This window comes from Agelaius tricolor, unplaced genomic scaffold (assembly GCF_023055355.1).
Source record: "Agelaius tricolor isolate 1412-34295 unplaced genomic scaffold, bAgeTri1.0.p SCAF_1, whole genome shotgun sequence".
Classification (NCBI taxonomy): domain Eukaryota; kingdom Metazoa; phylum Chordata; class Aves; order Passeriformes; family Icteridae; genus Agelaius; species Agelaius tricolor.
Window position 1 is genome coordinate 86981505 of NW_027269261.1, and position 18588 is coordinate 87000092.

General features: G+C 34.4%; 1 protein-coding gene across 2 annotated transcripts in view; it reads right to left on the reverse strand.

The window, feature by feature from the left end:
- CSMD1 (CUB and Sushi multiple domains 1) overlaps positions 1–18588 on the reverse strand; it is a 1073555-nt gene that overhangs the window by 89666 nt on the left and 965301 nt on the right. For both annotated transcript variants that reach the window (XM_071442193.1, XM_071442195.1), the window contains exons 44-48: positions 17162–17307; positions 15617–15697; positions 15357–15470; positions 5581–5769; positions 1224–1370 (exon numbers count right to left, since the gene is read on the reverse strand). In XM_071442193.1, coding sequence (XP_071298294.1) covers positions 1224–1370; positions 5581–5769; positions 15357–15470; positions 15617–15697; positions 17162–17307 — 677 coding nt within the window. The remainder of the gene's footprint in view (positions 1–1223; positions 1371–5580; positions 5770–15356; positions 15471–15616; positions 15698–17161; positions 17308–18588) is intronic.

Genomic DNA, 18588 nt, shown 5'->3' on the forward strand with positions numbered 1-18588 from the left:
GTCCTGCAATTGCTTTTTTATGATAAAAACCTATATTAATATCCAGTATGCTTGAAAAAAATCTTTTCCCCATTCCTCAGCTTCAATTTGTCTGTAGTAATTATCCAAAAATGCAGGTGAAGATGCTTTTAGTGATTTTTTTTCCTGACTGTAAACAGTTCCTGCTTAGTTCTTAAATCCCTGAAAAAATCATAATTATGCTCTGAGCTGGGCCCTGATCTTACATTTCAGTAACAAGAGAAACTTTCCAGAAATTAGACAGGCAGAGCATGGATGGTACATAAAAGGAGTGAGCTTCCCAAAAACGGTCACCCTAAGAACATTTACCATGACTAAATGGGAGATACCTGGTACTTCATGAAGTGTTCTGCTAAAACATTCTTAGGATTCCTTTCTCTACTTAATTTTTATTGACAATATTTAGCCTCCAAAATTAACTCACAGAACCTTTACATTGCTAATCAAATCCAAACACAGAAGAAGCAAATGTTAATGACAGCAATTATCACCTTTCTCTCTCACACATGCTATTCACATCATGTAAATGATCCCTTAGCCAAGCCTTTTAGTAGCAATATGGCTGCAAACTGAGTAAGGGTCAATATGTCTACACATAACTCATAATCTAGTACTGCAATATATTTCTTCTTGATGTTTGTTATTAATATGGGAAATAATTTTAGCACTATTTAGATAGACTAGTTACGTATTTTCATTTTACCAGATTCATATGCAACCTGTTGAAGAAATGAGGGATTTTTTCCACCCCCTCAGTTTTTCATTTATTTGTACATGAAGAAAAACATAATAATGAGAGTTGTGAACTGCAGCTCTAGGAAATTGGAAACCTAATAATTGTGTACTGAATTGCAGCTGAAGTAGTGCACCACTAATGAGGATCAAAAATTCTCACTTCTGAGTACTTCTGTGAAAGTCTAAGGGTTATCCCTACCACTACATCTGAAAGGCCTCTCTCCGGATCTGATAAGACAAGAGAACAGGTGCAGAGAGGAGTATAAATTGGAGAAGTAATAATCTGGAGAAGTCTGTCACACTGGGAAAAAATGGAGAGACCAAGTTCTGTGCTTAACTTAAAACAGAATGATTTAACATCCTTAAAATAAACATTATAAAAAATTATCTTCAGAGAAACAGACATTATATTAGAAGTGGACAACAGTATATCCACAAAATATAATTTAAGAGAAAGCATGAATATTTACCTGAGTAACGAATCTTGAATCCTTTCTTGCTGGTTGCATGATCCGTTGACCAGCGGAGATACAGCTGATTCATTTTGCTTGTGAAGTTCAGTTGCCCAGTATGATTTCCACTCAAAGCAACCAGTAAGGGGCTTTGCCCAGAAGAACCTTCAGAGATGAATAAAGAAACTACTGAAGTTTTAAAGTACTGTGCATTTAAGTAATTCTTTTAATATTGTAACTAAGCTGCGTATGTGAACATGGTAGCATAGGAAATAGCCAGACATTTCCTTGTCAGAGAAATAACAAACAGATCTCAATTTAAACTGTCCATCTGGTTTTAGGTTTTCACTAGAGAGCATTATAATTGCTTTATATTTCCATTTGTTTGTACCTAGATAAAAAAAATCTAGGTACAAACAGATGGAAATTTAAAGCACCTAGAGATTTCTCCATAAAACCTGAATAAAGTAGTTGTTTAAAATAAAAAGAGGTATTAATTTTTATTTGGCACAAATACACTGAATGAGGGTCTGTGTCAGCTCCTTACCCTTTTAAATCTATTATTTATTTAAGCTCTTTTCTAACTAGTGAGTGGTAGCAAATGTATACTTTAGTATTGTACAGCTTGTACAATTTAAACACCACCATATTACATAATGAAAACAGTAGCTAAAAAAAAAGCTCTGCCATGTGTAAGACAACAACTGTTTCATTTGGATTACACATATGTACAAGTGTTATGAATTTGCATGCTTCACTAGGACTAAGTTCTGTTAATTAGTATGTTTATTATAGTTCCATTTTAGTGTAGTGTTCTTTTATGGTAAATACAAGGTGCTGAAAAACTGGATCCTGGCCCTAAACCAATATCTTCACCAGAATAAAACCATAGAGGCACAGATAATGATTTCAGGACTACTTATATAACAACATATATAGAAGAGAACAACAACAAAAAAAATCCATTTATCAATCCAATCTCCAACTGGAAGCTTTCTAAAACATGAAATGGCTTTTCTTTTCCTCCATATGAAAGTAATGTTTTCCCCAGCTGAAGCACTCTCACATGCTCACCATGTCCCTTGCTCCATGTTTTTTCAAGTTTAAGAAAGCTATGCCAACCAACATTATCTTGGTCAGAGTTACTATTACAAATAAAGAGTTTCTTCATTGATTTTTTGCTGAGTTTGAGCAGCTACAGCCTCATTAGGTCTTCTTATGTTACATGAAAATAGAAAAATAAAACTGAATCAAATGACAACAACTAAAAATAGAATACAATACAATTGAAAATTGTTATCAGCCCCAACCGGTTCAATAAAATAAAAAGTATCATTTCTGACTGGGACATTTCAGGTACAAAAGAGAGGCTATGGAAGTCACAAAAACCTGAACATTAAAATTACTTCCCAGTTCTTAGGAACTGCATTTCAGTCCCCTAATACTACAACTAAGTTAGCAATATTAAAAAAATTCTAAATAATAAATGCATCTACAAAATAAGAAGAAATAAGCATCGTTTTAGGCACAGGTTGCTCAGCATGCCCTCATAAAACTGCTTCACAACTTGTTTGTTTGTCATATTGCAGAGCTAGTGTTAGATGATTACAGTGTAGGATAAATGATAAGGAATGCTAAGGTCAATTCCTATTTTTGCTTGAAAAAATTATTTAGAACATGACATTTGACTCAGTTACTCTATGCTTCACTTTGGATTTTGTAAATCTGTTTAATACCCTTGTTACAGTTTGGAATGTAAATGTTCCTTTAAAATTCTCAAGGGACTAAAGAATAGACTTCTACAAATAAAGACCTACTACCTACAATAAGGTAAGAATCCTTATTAGTGATCATGAAATTATTTTGCAGCATGATATGCCATACCACATTTGTTAATCATTAGGAGATCAGAGGATCGATTCAATGTATTTTAGTTTTGCTTTGTTTTTCCCAGAGTTGAGTTTCAGTTTCTGTATCTTACCTACCAGTCAGCTCTTCAGATGGTGTTCAGGAGGGTCAGCAGCATGACTCAGTTGTTATTGAATCTGACATTTATTTAATTATTATTTCAGAGTTTGTCTATCTACGGAAACAACACACTCAACTTCTGGTGTGGTGATCTGTCATAGGATGTTCCCTTGAATATTAGGATATTTTCTTGAATATTCAAGATAACATCCAACATTCAAGAGAACATCCAATAAACGTTGGCATTTCCTTCTATTTTCAGTGATAGATTAGTTTCAGTTTATTTCAGAGAAAAAAAAATTCTGTACTAAATGAATGCTATTCAGTGTAAATACCTGAATGCCATAATTTAAACTTCAAAACACTTTAATAATTATGTTTATGTAACACTTATGGATTCCCTGGTTTAGAATCCAGAGAGGGTTTTCTAAGGGTGTGACAGGTAAGTGGGAATGGCTAATGGGCTTGCTGCTCCCACTTGACCAGGCTGACTTTACAGACTGGCTGCCCACCCTGATCATCGTCCAGCTGCTGAAGCACCATAATGTACAGTGCAGTCAGGTAGGTGTAGCTCTTGCTGTGCTTTGCATTCCAAAGCTGCCTTAAGAATCAATCAGAGATGAGTGCCTTAGCAGCACTAATTCCCTAAATATTTGTCTTGCAAATCTTTATACAGTTTCTCCATAAAGTTTGATGATGTATCTTTACCTTTTAGAGATAGATCAGTGCGGTTCTACTAACCTAGATTAAATACACTTTTTTGTACCACACAAGGCCCCACAATATGACACACATTTGTTTGCTGCAAAATGCAGCAACATTTGAGTCTGAGTTATAGCCATCACTGGAAGCAGTAGAGCTACATCGGTATTGTCTTCTGCCCCCAAAAACTCATGCTGAGATGTCTAACTAATTAGCAAAGCACATTGCTAATGTGGCCACAGGGACACAAACAAGTATCTCTGCAAGGTGCTGCAATGGACCATATCTGAATATCAACTTGTTGAGAGCTAGCTCAGGAATCTCCACATGGCACTATAGTTGAGAGTTTATAAGTATGCCATTATCTTTTTCACTTAAGGTTGCTGGTAGGTGGTAGAAAAAAATTACTTCTGCAGAGCTGCAGTAGAGATGAATTTGTAAGAATATTATTTCATGCCATGAAATTAAAGTGCTTAAAAATGTAGGAACAACATTAGTTCTTCTCTCAGATGTATTATTGATAATTTGGTTCCATTACATTTAAATTCAGAGGAAAGAAAACAAAAATATACATCAGGAAAATTATGCTGTTTCAACTAAATTTGCCAAAAGAAAACAAAGTGAACAGAACACTAGAAAAGTTCCAGTAACATTCCATATTGTCTTTGATACAAAATGGAATGGAAGAAAAGCCTGTCTTAATAGATTTTTTTGCAGACTGTTTTCTGCACTAGCCTGACATGGACCAGCATACATGTTATGAAGAAAAAAATATGCTATGATATGGTATTTCTAAAAGCATCAAAAATATTGTGGATTTTTTAAGGATGTTTCTACCAAAAAGTGAAAAAAAATAGTAATTTCAGACATTAAAATCTAATCCTTCAGAAGAATACTTAAAACAAGATACCTCAAAAGATATGACCTTTTAATATTTTTTCATGCTCTGAAACTCCCATAGTGAATATTCATCATTTCTATCATACTTATCATCTATTCTAGGTTAATGAAGGAAGATATGATAATGGTCTCTAAATGATGAAAAATGAATTTAAGAACAATCAGAGACAAGTTATCCTTGTCAATCAACGAGAACATAATAAGTCATAATAAGTTCAGAATGAAGTAGAAAATAAGAATTAAGTAGGGTCCTTTGAGAAGTGACAACACATTTTTCTGCTCTTTGTCCATAAACAGATGAACACTTCAACAGTGTTATTTTCAAACAGTGAACAACCCTGGTCTGCAATGCTATGGAGAAAGCAGATAGGGTATTTGAACTCAAATTTCAGTATTAAGATTCAAATAATTTTATTCATTTGGACAAATGTAATTATAACCCCAAAATACTTCTTCACCAGAAATGAACCATTTTGGATCAGCATGATAACATCTCCTTTTGGACCACTGCATAAATTTCGCTGGAAACAGAAAACTATGTTGACTTTCCCAGGGAAACTGCAGTTGTTAATGCTCCTCTGTAACAATATCTAAGAAAATTTAAAATATTCTCTGTCATGAATACATCTATAAAAACTTGCATTGGGTAATAAATTTAGATTTAAGGCAAAAGTAATAGGAATTCTGAATTATTGTTTTATTTTCAGATATATCACTGCATTGTGATCCCAAAAATTGCAAATCAAGGCCCACTCCACCCAGTATTTGATCTTGTGTAATAAGATAGAATTTAAATCTTTCTTACCATCAAATACCTCCAGCTCATCAAACTGCTTTTCACTTTGAAACATTTCTACAAAAATGGAGATGTTATATCCTGGCTCAACCTTAATAGTCCAAGAACATGTCTGAGAGTTGGGGTAGGTGCCTGGATAACCTGGGCTGAGGATCACTCCTGATGATTCTGTACGAATTTCATTTGCTGGACATTGTGCTAAAATGGACACAAAAAGAACACTAAGAACAGCAATGAAACAAAGTGCTTCTTCTCCATTAAATGCATGCTTCAGGGTCAGTTTCCAAATGAAAATATGTTAAAACATTCTAGATGGAAGGGGAAAAAATTCCCTATAATATGCACAGAAACAGGACCACTTTTATATACCTTGATTTAGGAAACACTGTATTCATTTATAAATTACCGTAATGCATCGATCCAGAAAGAAATATGTTAGAGCCTAAAGTGGTTTCAGTCAAGGAATTCACATATGTTGGTGCAATCAGTCACACAGGTGAGGTAAAAGTACCAGTAAAAGTTTTTATTTGGAAACTGTATTCTATATGAGATCCTAAAAAAATGAACCAGCTTTAGAAATGAAGCCTGTTACATGAACATGACAACATATTGAAACATCTAGACATACGAGATTATTTGAAAGTACACAAGTTTTACGTAAAGTGTTCATTTGCAATATAAAATGCTCCAAGTCACCCAAGTAAGACCTTCTTAGCAACTACCTCCCCTGTTATTTAAAGTCTGAACTTTAAATTTCACCTAGTATTCATAGGTATTCATGATCTCTGCATACTGAAAGGAGTATAATGTATTAAAATACTGCAAATTTTATATCCTAAACACTGGTTTGATTAGGAAGTTTTGTCACTATTTAACATTTTGCCTTTCACATAGGACTCATTTTTTCAAATCTGTTTCCTGATACGTTTTGTCCACGGTCTCATAATATATGTTCATGCTAACAATATTTTTGTGTAAGATTCACAATAGAAATGCATTCCTGGAAATCATCTGTCATAGTGGCCAAACACTTAAATAAAGTAAAGGTTCTAAGAAAAGTGAAAAACAAAACAACAGAGGGAAAAGTGATCAGCAGAAAAAGTATACTGTGGGGGGAAATCCACACATAAATATCAGAAACAAACATTCAAAACTGGACCATTTCCCTCAGAAGACCTTTTGCAAACTTGGAGGTGAAATTTAGGTTCAGTTGTAGCTGAAAAATTTCTTCAGTCAGAGAGAAAAATGTCAGCCAGTGAAAAGGAGGGATGTAATATGCAAGTGGGAATAGGGCATCAAGCAGGGGAACAAGATCTGGGTTGGGCAAAAGACTGTATGCAACTAATTTTTCTTTGGCATATATCCCTTTCTGCTATCAAATAGCCAGTGCTATTTGACAGCACTGGCTGCAGCAGACAGTATCCCCAAGAGGCAAAGCCATCCTTCATAGAAGATCCTAAGAGAGGGAAAGCCTGTGGGACAATGGTATATAAAGCAGTAAGAATCCTTTAGACAATAATCCAGGGATTGCCTCTTGAGGTAGAAACACCTTTAGTAAAATGACACTCAGAAATTTCACATGAACTTCTGTCTAAGAATATAGTGTTGCATGTGTTTAATGACAGTAGCTTCTTCTCTCACTCTCCTAAAATGAAACACACTGCTACTTTGACTTCCTCTATTCTTCAAACTAATACAAGAATAACTTGGGAAAATGCTGTCAAAAGGTGCTCTGACTCATAAGTTTGCAAAAAATACAAATAAACCAGCAAGTTCTCAAAGAAAAAAATTGGGCATAAAATAAAGATAAATAACATCAGATAAATAACAATAATTTTCCCCACAGCATTTCCTGTCTGACATGAATAAAAGTGCACATCACTGATGAAGAGTAGCTGACATGACTCAGTTCCACAACCTGCTTTGTCCTGTAGTATCATTCCTTATGCTATTTTAAGAAGGAAAAAGGTTTTTTATACTGATTCAGTATCAGCTTACTTGAAATGTTTATTAAAAATGGTAGCGTTCATGAGAAAAACTTGAGAATTAAAAGCCTGTCTTCAAAAATTACAAAAATTGCAAAGTCAAAAGTTACAAGCAACCTGGAGAAATAAGTGATGCTGTCTGACTTTTCACAGCAAGACACAGTGATTCTTTTCAACACTGGAAATCTGTCACCTCTCTGGATAAATTATGGTTTAGAAACAGTTACAATAAACTAAACATGGCAAACAAGAAGTTGCAACGTATGGCTCACTTGGAATGGGACATGGGAGTGTAGGAAGTACATCTGGAGTGGTTTTGTAAACATGCCATATCTAAACACTAGCAGCACAAATGTGAAGGATACAAATGTCATTTGTTGCTTGCTTTTCCTCAGCATCTTATGGAGTTATGGAAATAACCATATCAAATGGTTATTAGTCAAATCACTCGTGAAACCAATTATATAGTAGTCATTCAGTTTTGGGGTTTGCAAACACAATCTGGATGTTACACAGATACAGTCCAGACAAGACTAAAGCCTGCTGATCTCATTACTTGAGAAGTGTAATAGTACAATTCTTCCAGAGAAGTTTACAGCTGGGTTATTCTAAAAGGCCGTTATTGCCTCCTTTATATGGGTGCTCTTTCAGCTAAATTACCACAGATATAATTTTCAGAGAGGTGCCCTCTAAGTATCTTCTTAAGAACTCACTGAATGAACTCTGTTTACTTACTCCAGTGTATGAAGTTTTTGGAATTTTGGATGGAAGATTATCAACTAAGAATAGGATTCAAAATTACATTTTGAAAAATCTGAGATCAATGTACAGTCATCCCCAGAACACTGTCACTAAGTGCTGAGATATTGTTCACTAACTCAAGAAATACACTGCAAGCATCTTTAAAAAATTGAGTCAGGGAAGGAAAGAAATGAAAACCTAGAGCAAAGTCAACAATTCAGAGAAGTGAAAAATGTTAGTTTCTTTTGGGATAAAAGAACTGTCATAGAACAGGAAGAAAGATACACTCATATGGCACAGACACTGACTGTGATCATCTGAGAAACCTGTGGCAGTTCTCCAGAGAAGAAATGGTAAGAATGGTCTGCAAAAAGAAAAAAAGCCAGGAATAGGAAATTGTGGAGGGGAGAGGAAAGGGTAAAAAACACACAAAACTTACTATTCCTGCCTCTTTATTTCAGCTGCTTTGCTCTTTGACTATCTAGTTTTTCTTGTAAAGACATCAGGGACAAAAAGTGAAGGAAAGAGACAAGGAAATAGCTTAGTTACTAGGTATGAAAAAATAATTAAAAAAAAGTTATTTCAAAAGCATGCAAAAATTATCAATATCAGGGAAAAGTTGCTCTTAGCTGTCTCATTGCTTGCAGCCAAATCTTAAGAAGGAACCTGAAACTAAATTATTCACCACGGGGGAAATGTGCCTTTTGCAGATGTTTCCTCATGCCCTTCTCTCATAATTGAGGAAAAGTATGATGTTGCTTTGTAATTAAGAACATTTATTTGGTGAGTGAATATTAAAAATCAACAGCTTAAAGGTCAGAGCATTTCCTTGAACACATCATCACATGTACACAAGAAACATATCAATGCAGTGATGCCAAACTGATTTTTGCCTTTTTGCATTTATATATTCTTTATATATTTGTAGCACTGTAGCCTATCATTGTATAACTACACAGATTTGTAGCTAGCATTTCACCTACTCTGTTAGACAGAAAGAACACCTTCCTAGAGACTTGAATCCTCTGGGGACCAAGGTTAAATTCTCTGGGGACCCAGGTTAAAATGGCTTCTCAAGACACTTTTTCATAAACAAAGTTTAGTTAGTATGTAAAGCAGGGGGGGTTTCAAAAAAGGGTCAAACCAGCAAGGAATTACCTCATCTCTAACTGGGAATTCTTGTCAGTTATGCTAATTTGTGAAACATAAAATTGTGTCTGCTTTATGTTACTATGTGCATCTTCAGCACATTTTTGGCATGTATTCCAGTGCGTTGTGCACCATAAAGGATTCTTTATGAAGGTAACTGCGTTTTTATTACCTGTGTCTGAGTTTTTGTCTGACTGCTTTTAGGACTGGAAAGACATCAAAAGGACTGCTGTAGGAATTTTTTTTCTTCACATATTCTATTGTATTCACTCACTGAACTTTAGAATTTTACTAACAAAACAATTTTCAAAAAGGAGAAATAATGTTTAAGAGGAAAAAAGAATGCACCTCTCTAATACAAATCAGTGCAAATAGGGATGCTAAGGGTGAAAGGAGATATGAAATATTCCTCTGTGGTACTGAGACAAAACCAGCATATTCCTAGAGCAGAAAATTCAAGTAAGATCAAAACTATTATGTCCTTCTAACCTGTAAACAGCTCAGTTCCTCTTTTGTGCTAGAACAGAAGTGACCAAATATTTTTAAACACTGAGCTATAGCTTCAGGTCTTCCTATTGCCAAGATTTACTTCCTATGGCTAAGAGTCATTCATCAAGAAGTCCCTTCCAATCTAAGCTGTTCATAGCTGATGTACCACAGGGACTAATGAGAGGAATAGCTCTGAAGTAGTTCAGGGGAAGGCAGACTGTGTGTTTCCCCTTTGCAGTCTAGGAAGCTGGCTGTACCATGGGGTTTTGTGGCAAATTGGCACACAGCTCACCTTGGCAGCCTTTATTGGCTCTTTCTGCCCCCTAATGAATTAATCACCAATTCCTCTCCAGTATAGCTTAGCTGCTGATTGCAGAACTTAATCTCCAGGCTGGAAGCTACACTTTACAAGATTTAAATTTTACAAGATTCATATGTCTAAAGACATATGAAAATATAAAACTGAGATACTGAGAAAGTAAGACTGTTTCACCTTGTTCCTTAAAACAAAAGGCACATCCATTTTTCAGTACCACAGCGATACCTATAATTTGAATAAAAGTAAACTCCACAGTGTTATGATCTTGTATTCACCATACATACAACAGGTAAAAAAATCTGCTATTTTGAGCTTTTTTTTTTAAATAATATTAGCTCTGCCCTTTTAGCATAACATTTAAAAATAGAATACTCATAAATAAAAAGTTCTCTGGTTGAGGCAGAGCACATACATAGTTGGGTTTGATTTAGCTGAAATGGAGTTCTTTTTCCCAACAGCACTCCCTCACAGTAGTGTGCTTTATATTGGTAGCTAGAAAGAAGTTGATAATGCAGCAGAATTTTGGCTACTGCTGAGCAGTGCTGGCACAGCATCAGTGCTGTCTCTCCAACATTCTGCACTACCACCTCTCAGCAGTGCCAGCTGGGGGTGGGCAAGGTCTTTGGAAGGGGCTTAGTCAGGACAGCTGACCCAAACTGACCAGAGATATTCCATACAACAGGATATTGGCTCAGCAATAAAGGCTAAAAGGAAAGAGGAAAAAGAGAGTGTACTCATTATTTACAGCAGCTACATATGCTGAAGTCCTGCTTCCCAGGAAGTGTCTGGACATTGCCTGATGATGGAAAGTAGAGAAGAAAATATTTGGCTTTTTTCTCTTCTTGTTCATGCGACCTTTCACTTTTGCTTTAGCAAATTGCCTTATCTTGACCTACAAGTTTTTATCCATCTTATTTCCTTTTCCTGTCTCACTGAGAAGGGGAGAGACAGAGTGGCCAAGGTCAATACAACACAATATTATACTCTTAATATTGTTTCTTTTGTTTGACTAACACATTAATATATTTGATACGTCATGGACTCTCTTTTGTTAAATTACAGGTTGACTCAACTCCCTATACATTTAGAAGTTTAGGAATTGATGTGAAATTTACCACTTGAGAAAATCTGAGCTGCAAAAAAAATTAGATGTTTGAGCCGCAAAATATATTTAATAATCAATTATTTATAAGTAAACCCCATGAATATTAAAAGTAGCTACTGTAAAATAGTTTGGAATGATAACAGGAATAAATACTAAAAAACATGCTTTAGGCATATTGGAGGACATAAGTAATCTATTTTACATTCATTTTTAATAAGATTGTTGCACATGTAAATTCCAAAAAATGTTATTTGTGCAACTTGCATAAATTCATGCGCAGAGGCAATGCCTACAGAAAAACAACAGGAAATCACAACTCTCTTTATGTTACAGTCACATGTAATTGTGTGCAGTGGGGTAGTGTCATAAGAATGGTAATTCTGCATGTCAGCATAACACTTTCATCATATTCTAGTTTTGAGAAACACATTCCTTAACATGGCTTTTGCAGAAATTTGATTTAGGTTTTTTGGGGAAGGCCTGACCAAGATTCCTAACTCTAATACTATTTCTGATATCCTAATCTTTGATTTTGCTTTTTATTCATCAATATTATCACCACATTAGGACAATATTATCACATTACCCCTCTAATTTAAGTGTTTTGAGCAGCCATATTACCTTACACTGAATACCCATTATCTCTAACTAGTATCGCAATTTTTGTGACCAGCACAGGAATATTTCTTTCTGTCACAATGCTTATAATGCTTTAATGTACATCTCTACTCTTCCCTAACAGCAACTAAAATATGAAAGAAATTTGCAGCAAGAGTATAAAGGTATAGGATGAGAGCAGTGGCTCCAAGTGTAGAAACAGAAATGACAACAGTTCAATACTTTTAAGCATAAACCCATTCGCAATGACAGCATGTTCTGTAGGGGTGCATAGGGCTCTGCATGTTCGAAAATACCTGGCAAGTTAACACAGTACCAAACATCTTGAGAAAGTCTGTCCTCAGACAGGAAGAGAAAAAGAGCTGTAAGAAAACTGTGGTGTACTGTGTTTACAGCTGCTCTGGAGATCATCTCTTGAGAATGATGTAGAATTGGTCATGGAGATTCATTTTCTTGCCTGTCAGATATGTTATCAGACTCATATATAATATCCTAAAATTTGGCCTTCTATCATATAAATATATTTTTGACTACTACAACATAGTGGCACAGCTCAGGAAAATGGAAAGTGTTCCTGTATCTTTAGAAAATATGAAACTGAACTAACAAAGGAAAATATGAACAATTTTAAATTACAGGTAAAATGTAGAGAAGGCAGTTCAAAAACTAGTTTGAAATACAATATGCAAATTACATAGCAAGTAGCAAATTTTTTTTTCAAGTCTATGAGGATAAAATAATTTCTTATAAATGCCATTTCATCCTGCATCACTTGTAAAGAAATAGAATAGGATTGGGCAGGGTATTGGGAAGGATGGGAAGAATGATGAAAGATATTAAATATCTTCTTGTCTATAGAATCATGCCATAAGTACAGTGAATAGAGGCCAACTTGTTACTGATTTTTTCCTATAAGAACTGGACAACATGGAAACAGCAGGTGCCGAGTTCAGCGCAGACAGAGAAATAAATTCACATTTTAAATAAATTGTATAACTTCTTGCACAAAAATTTGTGGATTTAAGGCATTTACATGGGTTCAAAATAGGACTGAGTAATTCTGCTGAAGAAACAGCCCTACAGGATTCAAAATATAAAGAACATTGCTGGCTTAAGAGTGACTTAGCTACAGTTGGGTTGAGGCCTTAATTAACTGCACGTTTGCCATGATTTTCTGTCCTGCACTAGAAAATCATTAGTGGCCAGTGCTAGATATGGAACACTGGGTATATGTTCTGGTGTACAGAATTTCTGGTCTGATGCAGAAATATGTATTTCCCCCATCAAATACTTAGGCTTACAAAATGCAACATGCGTACCTTCAAATATTTATCTATGAGCAAACACTATAAAGACAGTCATTAAAAGCACAACTTTTAAATGATCTAGCAATATTTCATGTGGTTCATAAATATCAGCTAGGGTTTTATAATAAAATAGGAATCACATTCAACATTTATCTCCATAGTAATATTGAGAGGCTGGGGTAGAAATAAAACCAAGTAATTCTACTTTCCAGAAAAGAAAGATACAACTTGGCTGAAGAAAGGAAATCAGGTGCATCCCAATTTACCTCAAGAAATTCATCCCTTATGTCTGTCCAAAATGACTGCCAGAATCTTACTCTAATGCCTCCAGTTCTATTGTCTACTGTCTCTGAATCACTCAATGGCACTTTCATTCTTCATGATCAGATTATTTCTTTTGATGTCATCCTTGTAACAAAGTTTTGCTGTATTCACAGGATACAGCCAGAGAAAGCACAGCCATTTGCACAGCCTCTGCAGGAATTGTTATGGATGGCTAACCCTTATCAGAAGTTCCTAATATCTCTGTAGATTTTACAATAACTGTTCAGTTTATTTCAGGCTTTCATTTTACATTTACACTCTAATTGACATAGTCAAGAGTTAAGGTACTGCTGTTACTGTTAACTAAAAAATTAAGTCTGGATTTGCAGTACAATCATCTTATTAAAATATTATATTTATAACAGAGAAATACATTGATTAAAAAAATAAATCATCAGAAACATTAATAAGTATTCAGTTATTCTAACAAGAAAGACATAACAGTACACAATATTCCCATTAATTCTGCATATTTTATGGCAAGGGTCTTGCAATTAAGAATGATTCTTTTCCACTCAAAACAAAGATATGGAGTCCAATTTCTGAAGCCATGGCAGATATCCAACTAATTGTATGCACATGTCAAAAAAGGGGAGGTAAAAAAGCCACTTTACCTCAAGTATGTGTGCTCATGCAGACAATTAGATGAATAAAACAAATTATGGCATCAATAAACTAATAGTTTGCGCTACAAATTCTTTATTAATTTTTAAATAATGAAAGTAGAGAACCAGGGTAACAGGCAGGAAGATACACATACAGCTATTATTACAGTGTCACAATAATTGTTGTGCTTCCAGATTACCACTTGTGCATATGGATGTTCTCACCTCATGATATGGAAGATACTTCATCCACAATTCCATATTAAAGATACAAGTTAAACTTTTATAGTACAGAGAAAGAAATTCTAATAACTATTTGATTTCCTTAAATTTTAATGATAGCATCTCAGCAGTAACTATTTTTCCCCCAGAATTTTGAGGTAGTTCAGGACAAAATTCTACATGCTTCTTTGACCACTTTTCCAACATTTCAAAACATTTTGTCATCCACTATTTAACAAAATGAAATAAAATAAAGAAAAAAAAGTCAAACAACATATTTTGAAAAACAAAATTGGAAGAGTGGTTGGAAGACTGAATACAAATTTCCAGGATAAACTCGTTTTCCATGAATATGAGGACGTTATATAAAAATGTGCATCTAAACATCTTTCATATTAGATTTTCATTTGTTTGAAATGCCGTATTTTTTAACAGAATATAAATAGTTGAAAGGGATTCAATACTTTTTGAAAAATTAAAATTTGCCACATATTATTTTAAAACACCTTTTTCATGTGACACTGTTATACAATGTCACCATATTTGTCAAATCACAAAGGAAAATTTCTTATTTTATTTTGAAAGCTTAATTTAATTTCATATTTTTAGGATTCTTCAAAAGTAAAAATAAATCTTTGGATTGTTATGAAGCAAAATAGAATATTTTAAATTAATTTTAAAAATTAGTGTTTCAGTAATCATGAAGTCGAATAGTTAAAATCACTTCTCATTGGTTCTAAATAAAAAAATTTCTACATAAAATTCTTAGGTCCAAATATACAAAAACATGCATCTCTTAGATATTAAAGAAGTAAATGGAAAATTTTCTTTTAAGCATCAATGAAATGACATTGCCAGAAATTTGATGCTTTATGTAGGATGCATATTAATGATATACACACCATGCAAGTTTGTATTTACCTTCACAGGATGGAGAGGATCCTTCAAACTGCAACTGTGCATTCAGTTTGCAGGTTAATATATCTTGTCCAACAAGAGTAAAACCAGGGTGGCACCTGTACTTCACAAAATCTCCTGGAAAAGGTATTAAAAAAAAGTTAAACCTCAAAAAATGCTTCAAACAGAAGTATATAAAAATCTCAGGTGGAAGATGAAATAGCTTAGTTTAATTAGAATTCAAGTGAAAACAGAAGAAAGAAAAAGAAATACTATCTTTTTACCTATTTCAAAGTCATCATCTTCTGTAAACAAATCTGCATGTGGAACTGTGGGTGGAGGCTGGCACTTCCTGAGCTGATAAGCTGCAAATTTAAGGGAAAAAAATCATTACTGGTGTGCTAAGGAGTACTTTACAGAAAATTCATTTCATATTCACACTTCCCAAATTACAAGAGCTGCACTGAACCTCGTGGTCTCTCAGTTACAACATTTTCCAAGTTAAATGTCATTACATGACATGAGTGTGGTGAGACAGTGGAACAGGCTGCCCAAAGAAGTTGTGGATCTCAGGAATCATACAAGTCTAGGTCTAAACCTGGTCTAGTGGAAGTTGCTCCCGTTCCTGGCAGGGGGTTGAAACTAGATGATCTTTAAGGTCCCTTTAAATTAAAAATATGCTATAACTCTTTAAACAAAGTCTCTTGTCTGCTTTTCAAATCTGTTTCAATAAATTGTGAGCAACCTCACAGAAAGGTGACCACTAAAATGACTGTTTCTAAAATGGAATAGAATGCCTACAACAGTTGAAGAAGCTCTTTCTGGATTAAAAAAAAATCAAAACAGAAATAAAGATTGTGATAAGAGTGCATATCCTAAAGAAAATTCTCCCCTTCAAGGAACAAATTGACTGTCAGAACAAAATTCTCAAGACAACTTGATAGTACTATCCACTCTAGTTTTTGCTTCTAAAAACGCAGTGGATGACCATGCATCATGACCTTGTTTTAGGAGAACCGTACAGACAAGAGAAACATTTCAGATTCTGAGTAACAATTTGACATGGACTTCCCCATGCAAACAGGTATCTCATTAGTCTCTTTCTGCAACATTTATTTGGTCTTTGTGAATGCATTCATTGTATATTTGTGATTTAGAGTCCAGAAGGCTAATAATCTTCCATTTATTATACATATTTTGGGTGATTAGTCCAAATTAGAGCTAGAATTATAGTTCAGCTTTTCACTTCTGAGTTAGATGCCTAATTTTCACCACCTGTAGCCCTGAATGTAACTTTGAACAAAGTATTTTTCTGCACTTCAGTCTTTATGCTATTGTTCAACCCTACCATAGCACCCCAGAAACTCTTCTGGAAAATAATTTTAGTAAAGAAAGTTAAATCTTACTGATTAAATCGGCCAAAGTAATTAAAAGAGTAAGAGCTTCATATTAGATGATAATTGTTAACATTAAAGATAGAACATAGTTTATTAAAAGTCCCAAATTAACATTCTTAGTATTTTTAATATGTAATTTAAACAAACTTATAAGTACTGTTATTAAAAAAAAAATCCAACCAAACAAAAAAACCACCCAAAACCAAACCAAAAAGAAAAAACAAAAACCCCAAAAACACCAAACCAAAACCAAAAACCCCCAAACAAACAAACAAACAAAAAAAAAAAAACCCAAACAAAACACCAACCAGCAAATCCATGAGTCCTGGTAAGTCAGGAAACCAAAGTTAAGAAATATTTTAAAAATTCACTAAATGATAGTAGTACTACTAAATGTAGTAGTTAGATGCTAATTATATAAAGAAAACAGACCATGAAAATTGAGGACAAAGAATCCTCCTGTTGAAAAATCACTGTGAAATTTGAGGAGGACTTGATTGGTAGAACTGTAAGCTGTTTCCAGAGCTGTGTTCCCACTGAAAACTCCTAGCTGAGGCGAATTATGGTCAGGACCATCCCTGGAATGTAAAACATTGAAAATTTAGCTGAAAAACTGATGTTCTTAACATTCAAATTAACAATCTCTTTTTTCTGGAGAGCAGGTTAAATTTTTATAAAAAATTATTTTCCTAATGATGTAAAATGAGTTTCTTTTTTTTTTTTTTCCCCTAGCACACAGAACGCTCTTTCCAACTTCAAACATGGGGTTTTTTTTGAGACCAGGCTACTTGCAATAGCTTTTATATTTACATGGGCCAGAAATGTAGTGGTGGCAAGACATTTTCAATGTGTGTTCCTGCCAAAAATTTTAATGTACAGATCAGATGTAGAAAAAAGTGAAAAAATGATGTAATGCTGTCATATTTCTAACATTTTGACCCAGTTGCTACAAGTCTTCAACTTGTGGTTAAAACATAGAGTTGTGGAAATGGCAAGTTACTCTGCCATTTAAATAAATTCCAAAGATTCACGGGTATATCCTAAGGAAAAAAAAAAAAAAAAGAAAAAAAGAGAGAAAAAACTATGAAATAATCTCGTGTTTTGTGTTTCTCAACAGTAGGATAAGACACACAAAGGGAAACATACTCCAGTAACATCAGGGTTCATTCACTTCCAGTATCATAATGTCCAACATTCAGGCCTGAAAAGTCAGAATGAATAAATAAACAAAACTCCCTACTTAATCACTGAAGAATTTTTTGAGCTCTACAACACTTATTTATGATTGTTTTGTATATTACATGTCATGAAACTAAACTGAGTGAAAAAACTTTTTCAATATGCTATTTTAGAAGGCTTGAGATTATCTAGAATGTCTCTGAAAGCTGTTAATTTGACCTTTTACTGTCTTCCAATCAGAGGTATATTTATTCACCTCAGTTGTATCATTGAAAAGCCAAGCATCATATATATACAACCCTTCAGGGAAGACAATGTATGATGCATTTTACACTTAGGCTTACAGGCAGTGTAGATACCATAGGCAACCAAACGGCTGTTCAGAAACAGATGCACATGTGTATAAACTGTCTGAAAAACCTCACCAATAGTGACAGGAATGGTGGATTAGCTGGGAGATCAGAGCAGCTGACTCACACAGCAATAAATTACATCCTATATTCTGTGCAAACCTTCCTTTCCTGAACTATTTGCAGCATATATGAGGAGTCACTTTGCACAGTGTGTGGGGTAAGGACCAGGGCTGGACAGAGATGACATTTCTAACACCTTCAGCATTATCTATGCCTGTTCTTGAGTGCAGTAAATCCTTATACAAGAATATACCTTCCTTCAGAGGA